The sequence below is a fragment of the Gouania willdenowi genome, chromosome 21, assembly GCF_900634775.1.
Source record: "Gouania willdenowi chromosome 21, fGouWil2.1, whole genome shotgun sequence".
Taxonomy (NCBI): Eukaryota; Metazoa; Chordata; class Actinopteri; order Blenniiformes; family Gobiesocidae; genus Gouania; species Gouania willdenowi.
Window position 1 is genome coordinate 1,558,587 of NC_041064.1, and position 11,781 is coordinate 1,570,367.

General features: G+C 44.1%; 1 protein-coding gene across 1 annotated transcript; it reads left to right on the forward strand.

Annotated features, from left to right (window-relative positions):
* Window positions 1–10,434: 10,434 nt before the first annotated feature.
* LOC114455063 (trace amine-associated receptor 13c-like) lies at window positions 10,435–11,517 on the forward strand. Its single transcript, XM_028436071.1, has 2 exons — window positions 10,435–10,604; window positions 10,689–11,517. The coding sequence occupies exons 1-2, from the start codon at window positions 10,435–10,437 to the stop codon at window positions 11,515–11,517; spliced, it is 999 nt and encodes a 332-aa protein (XP_028291872.1).
* Window positions 11,518–11,781: the final 264 nt, after the last annotated feature.

An 11,781-nucleotide genomic window follows, 5' to 3' on the forward strand; every position in this document is an offset into this window, starting at 1 on the left:
CAAAGCAGCCTTTGTTCACCATCATCATCTTTAATTTCATATAAAACATCAAATGTCAAATCAAATGTTGCTACAGGAAAAACACACTGACTCCTTAAGTTTGTCAAGGTCACAATGTATTTATTTGCTATTTTAGATTGTTTACAGTCAGGCCCCTCATGCTTTGAACAATGACACAATTTCCAGCATTCATCAGTGCAGTAAAGTTTAAATCAATGATTGTTTAATTCTAAACCAGGTTAATGTTGCTCATTTCTATGTGTCCTTCACTGATTATCAGTGTTTGTTCCTGGTTTTTGAGAGCTGCTGTCCAGCTTGTTTTCAGTGTTTCTCAGCTTTAACACACCTGAATGTATTGAGCAGAACTTTAGACGTTCAGCTGAACTGTTTAGGTGAATGCACTTTAGATGTATTTATGTTGGAGCAGAGGGTCATCAAGAACATGCAGAACAGTCACCCTCAGGAACCAGGAATGAGTCAACCTGGTTCTAAAAGTCCAAAGTAAATCAGAAATGCTGCCTGGCTCTTTTTTAAAGGTGTGTTTGATTCCTGGTGGTGATGTACGGAGCCTATATGTTAAATATAACATCACTGTCTCTTTATTAGACCTGATTGTGTTTAACAGTAGAAGTCCCAATGACGGGTCATTTTATCTTCATACTGTACCTATGGAGCCCACAGAAGGGTCACTTGAGCTGAAGGTTTTTACCTAACACCTTCTCCTAAGCTGAAAACATGCGCTTTTGTGTCTGTGTGTGTGTGTGTGTGTGTGTGTGCATGTGTGATTTCAGTACTCACTCCCTTACTCAGCATTGGTCGGAACATACTGTACCTTGCACTGCATTTATAGAAATAGCCTATAGCTTGCTCTCAAACGAGAATACTTTTGAGAGCAAGCTATAGGCTTGCTATATGCTTGCAAATTTGGACCATTTCACACCTGGGTGGTGACCCTACATGACAATGTGAAAACTGGTCAATTGAGTCCTCTGCTTGTTATACATGAACGATCCTCTCAAAACTCCCCTGTTTGTATGCATATTTTTGTACCACAGTCAGACAATTGAGCAACAAACAAGTGAAATCTGCATTACAGTTGATGATACTCATATCCGATGTGAGAAGCAGTATTATAGTTAGAGCTCCTCTGCTTCCTACTGTTGTATTTTCTCTATTTACTTTTATTGTCGATAGTTTTTTATTTTATTTACTTCTTTTAACAACTGTAAAATGTTTATAAAATGTATTGTTAGCATTGATAGTAAAGCTAGATTTTCGAGTGTGTAAAGCACAGTATGAGTTCTCACTTTGAAAAGGTAAATTTACGAGGTCCACCATTCTCTAACCAGGTCCATGATTATTTTTATTTATTTTTGTACAAATTTGAAGGAAGTGCACAAGATGGACAGGCCGACAAGAGAAACAGCACTGTTTAGCTGATTGATCACTGTTTAGCTTGTGTGCAGCATTAGCTTTAGCAGCTAACTCATCATTTCTACTTTGGAGACCTAATGCGGAAGTACTGAACCATAGCGAGAGTGTGAAAAGGCCTGTAAGGTGTGAAAAATTCCTTTCCACCTCCATGTTTAGAGTCAGTCTCTCACCTCTCCCTCCCCTGCTGATTCCTCCAGCAATGGTCACATTGCTTCATTTAAAAATGAAAGGATGCTGATTGTTGGTGTCAGTTTGAGCTGAGGGTCTTTTAATGAATTCATTTGCAAATTATGGTGGAAAATAAGTATTTGGTCAATAAAAAGTTAATCTCAATACTTTGTAATGTACCCTTTGTTGTCAATGACAGAGGTCAAACGTTTTCTGTAAGTCTTCACAAGGTTGTCACACACTGTTGCTGGTATGTTGATTCATTCCTCCATGCAGATCTCCTCTAGAGCAGTGATATTTTGGGGCTGTCGCTAGGCAACACAGACTTTCAACTCCCTCCAAAGATTTTTTATGGGGTTAAGATCTAGAGACTGGCTAGGCCAGACCAGGACCTTGAAATGCTTCTTACAAAGCAACTCCTTCATTGCCAGGGCGGTGTGTTTGTGATCATTGTCGTGCTGAAAGACCCAACCACGTTTCATCTTCAATGCCCTTGTTGATGGAAGGAGGTTTTCACTCAGAATCTCACTATACATGGCCCCATTCATTCTTTCCTTTACATGGATCAGTCATCCTGGTCCCTTTGCAGAGAAACAGCCCCAAAGCATGATGTTACCACCACCATGCTTTCCAGTAGGTATGGTATTCTTTCTCCTCCAAACAAGACAAGTTGAGGTTTTACCAAAAAGTTCTATTTTGGTTTCATCTGACCATTTGACATTCACCCAATCCTTTTCTGGATCATCCAAATGCTCTCTATCAAACTTCAGACGGGCCTGGACATGTAGTGGCTTAAGCAGGGGGACACGTCTGGTACTGCAGGATTTGAGTCCCTGGTGGTGTAGTGTGTTACTGATCGTAGCCTTTGTTACTTTGGTCCCAGCTCTCTGCAGGTCATTCACTAGGTCCCCCCGTGTCTTTCTGGGATTTTTGCTCACCTTGTGATCATTTTGACCCCACGCGGTGAGATCTTGCATGGAGCCCCAGATGGAGGGAGATTATCAGTGGTCTTGTATGTCTTCCATTTTCTAATAATTGCTCCCACAGTTGATTTCTTCACACCAAGCTGCTTACCTATTGCAGATTCAGTCTTCCCAGCCTGGTGCAGGTCTACAGTTTAGTTTCTGGTGTCCTTTGACAGCTCTTTGGTCTTGGCCATAGTGGAGTTTGGAGTGCGACTGTTTGAGGTTGTGGACAGGTGTGTTTTATACTGATAACCAATTCAAACAGGTTCCATTAATACAGGACAGAGGAGCCTCTTAAAGAAGAAGTTACAGGTCTGTGAGAGACACAAATCTTGATTGTTTGTAGATGACCAAATACTTATTTTACAGAGAGATTTACCAATTAATTAATCAAAAATCCTACAATGGGATTTTCTGTATTTTTTTTTCATTTTGTCTCTCATAGTTGAGGTATACCGATGATGAAAATTACAGGTCTCTCTAATCTTTTTAAGTGGGAGTTCTTGCACAATTGGTGTCTGACTAATTACTTTTTGCCCCACTGTCCATGCACCACTAAATATGACAATAACAAATAAAATAAAACAATGAATACTTCCAAAAAAACTTAACTCAAGTAAAAGTAATCAAAAGTTGTACTCCTGCACTTTTGGTTTTGCCGGTATGAACCTACCATTAATGGAGGTAGCGTTTGAAAGTAGAGGAATGGACCTCATCAGGCCATTTCACCAGACCGCATGGGTTTATGGCTTTGTATTATTGTTAGTAAATTATGCAACGTAATATCCCAAAGCAGTGCCGCTGCACACCATTTCTGCAAAGAGTGTGGCTCAGGTGCTGTTTCATGGCATCTTCAGGGTTGGAATTCCAAAAGAAATTTTAACCAACCAGGGCGCATTGTTCCTGTCACGCACACAAAAAGAACTGTACAGATTACAGGGGGTTAAATCTATATGACTTACTGGGGGTTAAAACTATTCAGACCAGTGTGTATCACCCAAAGACTGACGGGCTTGTGGAACGTCTGAATAAGATTTTGAAAAACATGATCTGTAAGTTCCTTAGTGATGATGAACATAATTTGGATCACTCGCTTGACCCTCTCTTCTTTGCAGTGAGGGAGGTTACCCAGGCCTCCACAGGATTTTCTCCCTTTGAGCTGCTGTACAATAAGAAACCATGTGGGATCTTGGACCTGTTAAGAGAAAACTGTGAGGAAGGTCCAAGTTTCAGCAAAAACAAAATACAACATGTGTAGGACCTGAGAACAAAACTCCACACATTGGGTCACCCGTCACATGAGAATCTGCTCCAGGCCCAACAGCATCAGACAAGACTGGAGCTTTGTCACTTTACACCGGGAGAAAAGGTGGTTGTATTTTTCCCTACATCCAATTCAAAAGTACTTGCTTCGTGGCAGGGGCCCTTTGTGGTCACACGGCGAGTGGTTGACATGGATTATGAGGTTGAGTGATCTGACAGACGTGGAGCTCTACAGATCTACCACCTTAACATCCTGAAATTAAGGCGTGAGATAGATCCTAGTGTCTGCAATTAAAGGGAAAAATGAATAGGGACCTGAGGTACCAAAAACTACTAATTATGCTTCACTTTTGCTTGATGACCATCTCTCACTGTCGCAGAAAGCAGATGTGTGTAAGTTGCAGGCAGAATTTGCAAATGTGTTCTCTCCTCTGCCCGGACGTATAACGTTCATTGAACATAAAATAGACATGCACCATGGATTAATGATATGTTCCCTGTCTTATAGGTTACCTGAGCATTAACACAAAGTAGTACAGGATAAGTTCACGGCCATGTTGGAAGAGGAAGTGATAAAACAGCCATACAGCGCATGGAGCAGCCCAATTGTTCTTGTAGCTTAGAAGGATAAGGGATGGGTCAGTGCGTTTCTGTGTGGACTATCGTAAGTTGAATGAAGTGTCACGGTTTGATGCATGCCCTTTACCCCTGGGGTCGGTGAACTCCTGGACTGGCTGGGAAGTGGTCGCTTTTTTACAACTCTGGATTTAACCAAAGACTAGTGGCCGCTGCAGAGTCCAAGGAAAAATTGGCCTTTTTTCGTCACACTTTCTTTTGGGTTGTTCGGGGCTCCAGCCTCCCTCCAACGCCTGATGTGTGCTGCACTCACACACTGCCTATGCTGCTACATACCTTAATGACATAATAATTCACAGTGATGACACCTGGGAGGAGCATGTCAGCCGCGTTGGGTGCATTAAGGCAGGCGGGGCTCACGGCCAACCCAAAGAAGTGTGCGGTAGGTTATCTTGGGTACCACTTAAGTTGTGGTTTAGGTCGATAAAATTGCAGCAATTGTGGTCTGACCACGGCCCCAATCCAAAAAAGACATTGGGGGTTATTGGGTATGGCAGAAGTACATTCCAAACTTTGCATATCAGACTGTTCCCCAAACCGACCTTACTCGCAAAGGTGCCTCAGATCCGGTCCAGTGAACGGAGCAGTGTCAGTAGGTGTTTAAACAGGTAAAGAAAACTATAGGTTATTTGCATAACCCCGGTTCTCTGAGTAATATGAGTGAGATGTCTCACTATGAGATATACGCCTCTGCGTCATATATCAGAAGCCCTATCTCATTACGCCAATCCTGATTGGCTGGGTGAAATGTATTCATCCATGACAGGAAGTCCCACCTACTATGAGTAGAGTGGGCGGAGAAAACAGCACCATTCAAATAAGGCTCACAACCCAGCAACCTTTCACAGATCGCCCCTCGTGCACAACGCCCTAGGCTGGCGTCCTTGGTGACCACCTTCCTGGATGTGATGATGCCCATAGGCACTCCTTAGGTCAGGAAAAATTTGGGCGCGTCAGTGGCGCAAAGCCCTGGCGCACTCCGATGTGACCAATACCTTCTATGCGCCATAACGCACCGGGTCCAGCCAACATGTGGTCATCCACAGCTGGAATTCCCACATGTGGAGGTGGCCGAGGTGGGTCACAAGGATTGCTGACGCTATTAGCCCGAGCAGCCGAAGACACGTTCTGTATTGGATGAACCTTCCCGGTTGGAAACGCACAAGACACGTTGCAAAGGTTTCCACCCGTGCAGCCGAAAGGCATGCCTTGAATGGCACCGAATGCAAGGATAGACCTAAAAACACTATCTCCTGTACCGCTGCCAACATGCTCTTTTCCATGTTTATCACAAAACCTAGGTCGTCTAGGTGACACAACAGAATACGCGTGTGCGCTCTGGCCTCCACCTCTCATTCAGATATGTGGCCAAGCTGATGCCCTGCCATCTCAGCAGGGCCACCGCTGCTTCTGTGCCCCGTACAAACAACCTTGGACTCAGTGAGAGGCCGAAGGGGAGGACCCGCTACTCGTAACAAATCCCCTGGAAAGCAAACCGGTGGTATTTTCTGTGGGGAAGATATATTGGGATGTGGACATATGCAACTTTCAGGTCGACAGACATGAACCAATCGTTCTAAAGCACCATGCACAGCAGGGAGGCATGCGTACGCATTTTGAACCTGTATTTCCTGAGATATTTGTTGAGAGCACATAAATCCATTGCTGTCTAAAAAAAGATTGGACTTCTTGTAGTGTTGACCTTTGACAGCATGTGCAGACAAGTAAGAAGAGTTTAAAAAAAAAAAGAGAGCACGTAAATCCAGGACAGCCCACCTACCGAGAGGAAACAGCGAACATCGCTGCCGCGCTGCTTATGGTAACATATTCTGCTTTTTGTTGATTTTTTATTTGCTGCGCTCTCAGCAACCTGGGTGTGTCAGCGGGGCACACTTTATTGGGTGCGTACTTTTGGACACTTTTTCAGAGGGGCAACAGCCGGAACCTCCATGGAAAAACGTCCTTCTCTCTCGGTAGCCTTCGGACCGAGTCGTGGAGTTGGGGGCGTGGGGGGTGTCAGGTGCATGCTTGGCAGCAAAACAGTTGGAGCTGGAGAACGGGGAACATCCAGCTGCTTCACCAGGAAAGATGAGAAGAGCGCGTCAGGTTACCCTTTTCTTCTTCCTGGCCTGGCTGTGTTGCACAGGCGGAACCGGCGGGGTCGCAGCCGAGGCCGAAGGCTTCCTGGGCCAGCCGAAAGAACCGTGACCTGAGTTTGGGCGGGCTGGGGCGCAGACAGTTTGGGGGTCTTGAACTGCGTGCCCTGAAGATCCGGGAATGTGAGCAGGTGGAGACAGGATTGGGGACTTCTTGGAAAGGCAGAAGCGGAGAGCTTCATCATCCTTCTTCTTGGCCTCGCAACGCCTCTGCAGAGAGGCTAGCGTGGAGCCGAAGATCCCCTTCGGGATGACGGTCAGGTCAAGGATGTCGCCCCTCTCGTTCTCTAGCAGGTTCACCCGGTCAAGCCAGCGAGCCCGCTCCTGGAGGACCATGGTCCCCATCGCTCTGCCTGTGGCCTGGACCGCACAGCGCTAGATCTGGAGGCACAAGTCTGTGACCACCAACATCTCCTCCCACCTGGTCAAGTCCGGAGTGGACGCAAGGTCTTCTACAGCTCTGCCTGGTATACCGTGAGAGGCAACAACACGTTGAGTGCTCTAGCTTAGAGTGCCACAGCCTTGTAGGAGTGCTCCTTCAGGGTTGACTTTAAGGGTTCGGACTTGGCGGGCATCATGCGGAGCAGGCCCAGGTTCTTCATTGCCTCACAGTCAAGAGATGAAGTGCACCACCTTGTCCAGCAGCTCCGGGAAGACAGGGACCAGCTGCTTTGCCATACCCCTGGTCACGGGGAGCTGCTTTCCCTTGTAACGGGACCTGGTTGCCTCGGTCACAACGGCTGGTCAGGGGATGGCATGACGGGCAACGGCGCATCTGCAGACATCCAACATGTCAGAGCCGAGGAGAGGAGAAGCTGGTGTGCTTGCCTCACCTCTCTCCATGGAGGTGTCAGAGGCAACAGGTTTTGCAGCCCAAGCCGGGATGACAAAGATGTCGTCCTTCTCTTTGTCCTCTGAAATGAGGAGTTCAGAGGTAACGTCCCCTCAGTCCAAGTCTAAAATGTCCTCCCCGGACGGAAGGACAAAGATGAGGTCGGACTGGGAACCCCAGCTGGAAACGAGTCCCACCGCAGGCTTTCCACAGGTCTCTGTTTCCATCTCCAATTCGATGGCCGATTGAAGGTCTGTGCTACTACCTCCTGAGACGCCCTTTGACCCTCTGCTTGGACCATGCACCACTCCATTGGCTCCATATGAAGGATACCAATGTGGCTTTACAACCTTTTAAGTTTAAAGTGGTCCATAGACCGGGGTCTCAGATAGTTCTGGATGACTTTTTCTCTCAATCGCAGTTGGGAGTTGGGTTGGCCGGATGATGCTCTACTACACACCCCCATGTGTGTAGTTAATAGATTAGAGAGGATCTGTCGAGAAATGCTGGTCAGGGAGGGACTGGCAGTCTGCACAAAACTCCTGCGGAGGAGACACATGATGGAGTTCTCAGAACTCACTAATGTGGAATAGCTTGTTTTGTCCAAAAAAAGCCACAAAAACAAACATTCTGTCTGTGGAGCTGTGTCCGGAACTCTCACCTCGTTAGCAGTCTTGCTACATACAACATTAAACTACAAACAGATTGTGTTCTGCAAACCTTTTGGCATTTGTTTAAACTCTATAATTTTTTCCCCTAAAAGTTGTCTTTTACAGGACTAGTACAGTGCCCGTCGGAAGTATGCATTCATATAGTGGGCGCTTAAGGAGTCTGTAGTAAAGTTAACTGAATACAAACCTGTGGATAATATAAAGTAGGAGGAGATGATTTAAATTAATACATTTTTAAGGCTCGATTGTTTTTTTTTATAATGTTATACAGTTAAGTCTGTAACTCATGACTCTTTGAAGGTATGATGGTGCAGTGAATTGTGACGCTGCTCTTGAAAGTGACGGGTCGCGGGTTTGCGTCCCGCATCAGTGTTCTTTTATGACATTTTTTAGGATGTCGAGATGACTCTGGAGACAATGTTACATTAAAAATCAATATAAATTATGCAATATCAAGTGGCATTCACTGTCTTAATATCCAGTGTAACAGGAGGGCTTTCTATGTAGCCATCCTATGCTGCTGCCACGTCTCCTCAGACACATTTTATTCATATTATTCACCGCTCGTCACGTCACTGAAGCGATAAAGTGATGAAGTGACCAAAAAGTGACTAATTACAGGTGATTTAAGCCACTATAGTCACTGAAGACTGAACGCACCTTTAGAACAGGCTCATATTCCTCAAACACCGGCTTATTTCACCCATTACGGTGAATAAATCACTATTTTCCGGGTGGTTGTCATGGCAGCTCAAGTCATCTCTGATCCATTGATGATGGCTTTTTATCGCGCGCGTGCCCGTCAGTAACCCAAGGTTTACATACTCAGGGTTGATTAACCCACTTCATACCAGCTTTAATGAATCAGATACCCAGAGTTTCCCATCGCGGGGTATGTTGACCCAGAGTTTATGGATAAACTCAGAGTTTGTTAACCCTCCTTTATGGAACACCCCTCTAGAGTCATTTTGTGGGATATGAGCATGATAAATGTGTTTGTAGTTTTTTTTTTTTTTACTCACTTTTATATTTTTTTGTTTGGTGTATTTTTCTGTATTGTATGTTTTTTGGAGTCATAATGTGTATTTTTGTATCTTTCTGTTGTGTTTTTGTGCATTATTTGTATAATTATTGTTTTTGTTGCCATTGTAGTGATTCTGGAATTATTTTGTGTATTTTGTGTATAAATATTGTTTAGTTTTTGTTTTATTTTACTCATTTAGTATATTTTTTAATATAAATACTGTGTGTGTGTGTGTGAGTGTGTGTGTGTCTACATCCATCTCCTCCGTTTACGCGCATCAGCCGTGTGTGTGTGTGTGTGTCTACATCCGACTCCGTGAACGTGCATCAAATAAATAAATACCTTGTGTGTTCCCGTGAATGTTTGAGACGCTGATTACAAAACTCCATAGACATTGTAGTGCAAATCAGAAAAGTAACAAAACTGCGCAAAACCAAATGTAAAGTTCCAAACTACATGAGTGAGTAATAAATTAAAGTATTATCTACAATTCGGCTGTCTTTTTTTAAAAAACAAAAATCATTTTTTACCTTTGAACCGAGTGGTCAGAGCGTATCTTCCAAGCACGGCACCACAGAGAATCTGCAGTTTTCCAGATGGAGAATTGAACGGGTTGGGAAACGTGTCTCTAAAAGACTCACCAGTGGCTGATGGTTTCAAACGTTCTATTCAGAGAGCTCCGTGTCTCGGTCTAAACTATCTTCTTCTCTATCGCTCGTGTTTACAGCTGCTTAGCTGTGTGTGCAGCGATTGGCTCTGGTCGCACATGTGACTCTTGCGCTTACTCTTGAGCTGTGCAGTGAAGATGGTGCGCGAGCGCCCCCTCACACCCTGAGGTCAAAAGCTGAATAGGTTTCATTTCAGGGCCGTCCAGAAGTGAAATGAAATTAAAATAAACATTTTGAAATGACCAAATTACTCCAAAATAACAGATACACACACTCGGGGTATTTGGAACCCGTCGACCGAGTTTCAGGTCCAACTCGCACCGCATCGGGGAGATATTTGCTGCACACACACAAATCCCCACATCCCCACAGACCTCCCTTGAATTTATAGGTAGATTAAGCAGCAACTTTTCATTTCGGGTCACTTTTCTCTGGAATTGGAATTTGTGGGTGGTCTTTTCAAACAACCTTACAGAATAAGCAAAAACAACCCAGAGGTCAAATCATCTAAATATTCATTCAAAAAGGAAGTTACCAGATCAAAGGAGGGCGGAGCAATGAGAGAAAAGGTTTTATAAATCAGTGCAACATTAGAGTGAGAGGCAGAGGGGTCAAAGATGGCAACCGTTGATGACGTTGAGTTCTGCTTTTCAAATCTTAACTCATCGTGCAGGAGGATCGTGCGTCCTCACTCAGTCTCTGTGCTGATTTATATCACCCTCTCCTCCATCTCTGTGATGACTGTGAACCTCAACCTGCTGGTCATCATCTCCATCTCACACTTCAGGTATTTAAATATTCTTTCACAGTGTTTAGGAGGTTCTGTTTTCATAAAATCTGATCTGACTTTTCTTTATCTCTCACTTTTCAGGAAGCTCCACACTCCCACCAACCTCCTCCTCCTCTCTCTGGCTATCTCAGATTTCTTCGTGGGCATCCTTATGATCTTCCAATTATCACTTATTGATGGTTGTTGGTTGTTTGGGGCGCTGTTGTGTATTGTGTATTATTATTTGGATTTTATCTTCACCTCAGCTTCAATAGGAACAATGGTTCTGCTCTCAGTGGATCGCTACGTGGCAGTGTGTGAACCTCTGCAGTATCCCACTAAAGTCACAGCAAACAGAGTGAAAGTATGTGTTTCTCTGTGCTGGATAATTTCTGTTTTCTATCAATCTTTTCTTCTTAAAGATAACCTGGAACAACCAGGCCAGTACAGCACGTGCCTTGGGGAGTGTGTAGTAGTTGTCAGTTATGTTGGTAGTATTGTAGATGTTATCCTGTCATTTATTGGACCTGTTATTGTCATCGTACTGATGTCTCTGAGGGTGTTTGTGGTGGCTTTGTCTCATGCTCATTCTATGCGTTCTCATGTTGCATCTGTGAGACCTGCACACGAGTCCCAATTCACCACAAAGAAATCTGAGCTTAAAGCTTTCAGCACAATCAGCGTTGTCATTGTGGTTTTCCTCCTGTGCATCTGTCCATATTTTTGTGTTTCTATGACTGGAGCAGACTCTGTTTTAAATGCTTCCACTTTCGTGATGTTTCTGTTTTACCTGAACTCACTTTTCAACCCTCTGATCTATGCACTGTTTTACCCCTGGTTCAGAAAGTCCATCAAGCTCATTGTTACCTTTCAGATAATGAAGGATGGCTCCAGTGATATTAACCTGCTGCACAGAGAGCGGAAACGCTGACAAAGCAGCCTTTGTTCACCATCATCATCTTTAATTTGACATTAAAAAATGAATGTGTCATCAAATCAAATGTTGCTACAGGAGAAACACACTGACTCCTTAAGTTTGTCAAGGGCATAATGTACCATATTTATTTTCTAATTTAGGCTGTATACAGTCAGGCCCCTAATGCTTTAAACAATGACACAATTTCCAGCATTTTGTATGCCAAAATAAATTATTATTATTATTATTTTTTTGTTAATGCAGTAAAGTTTAAACCAA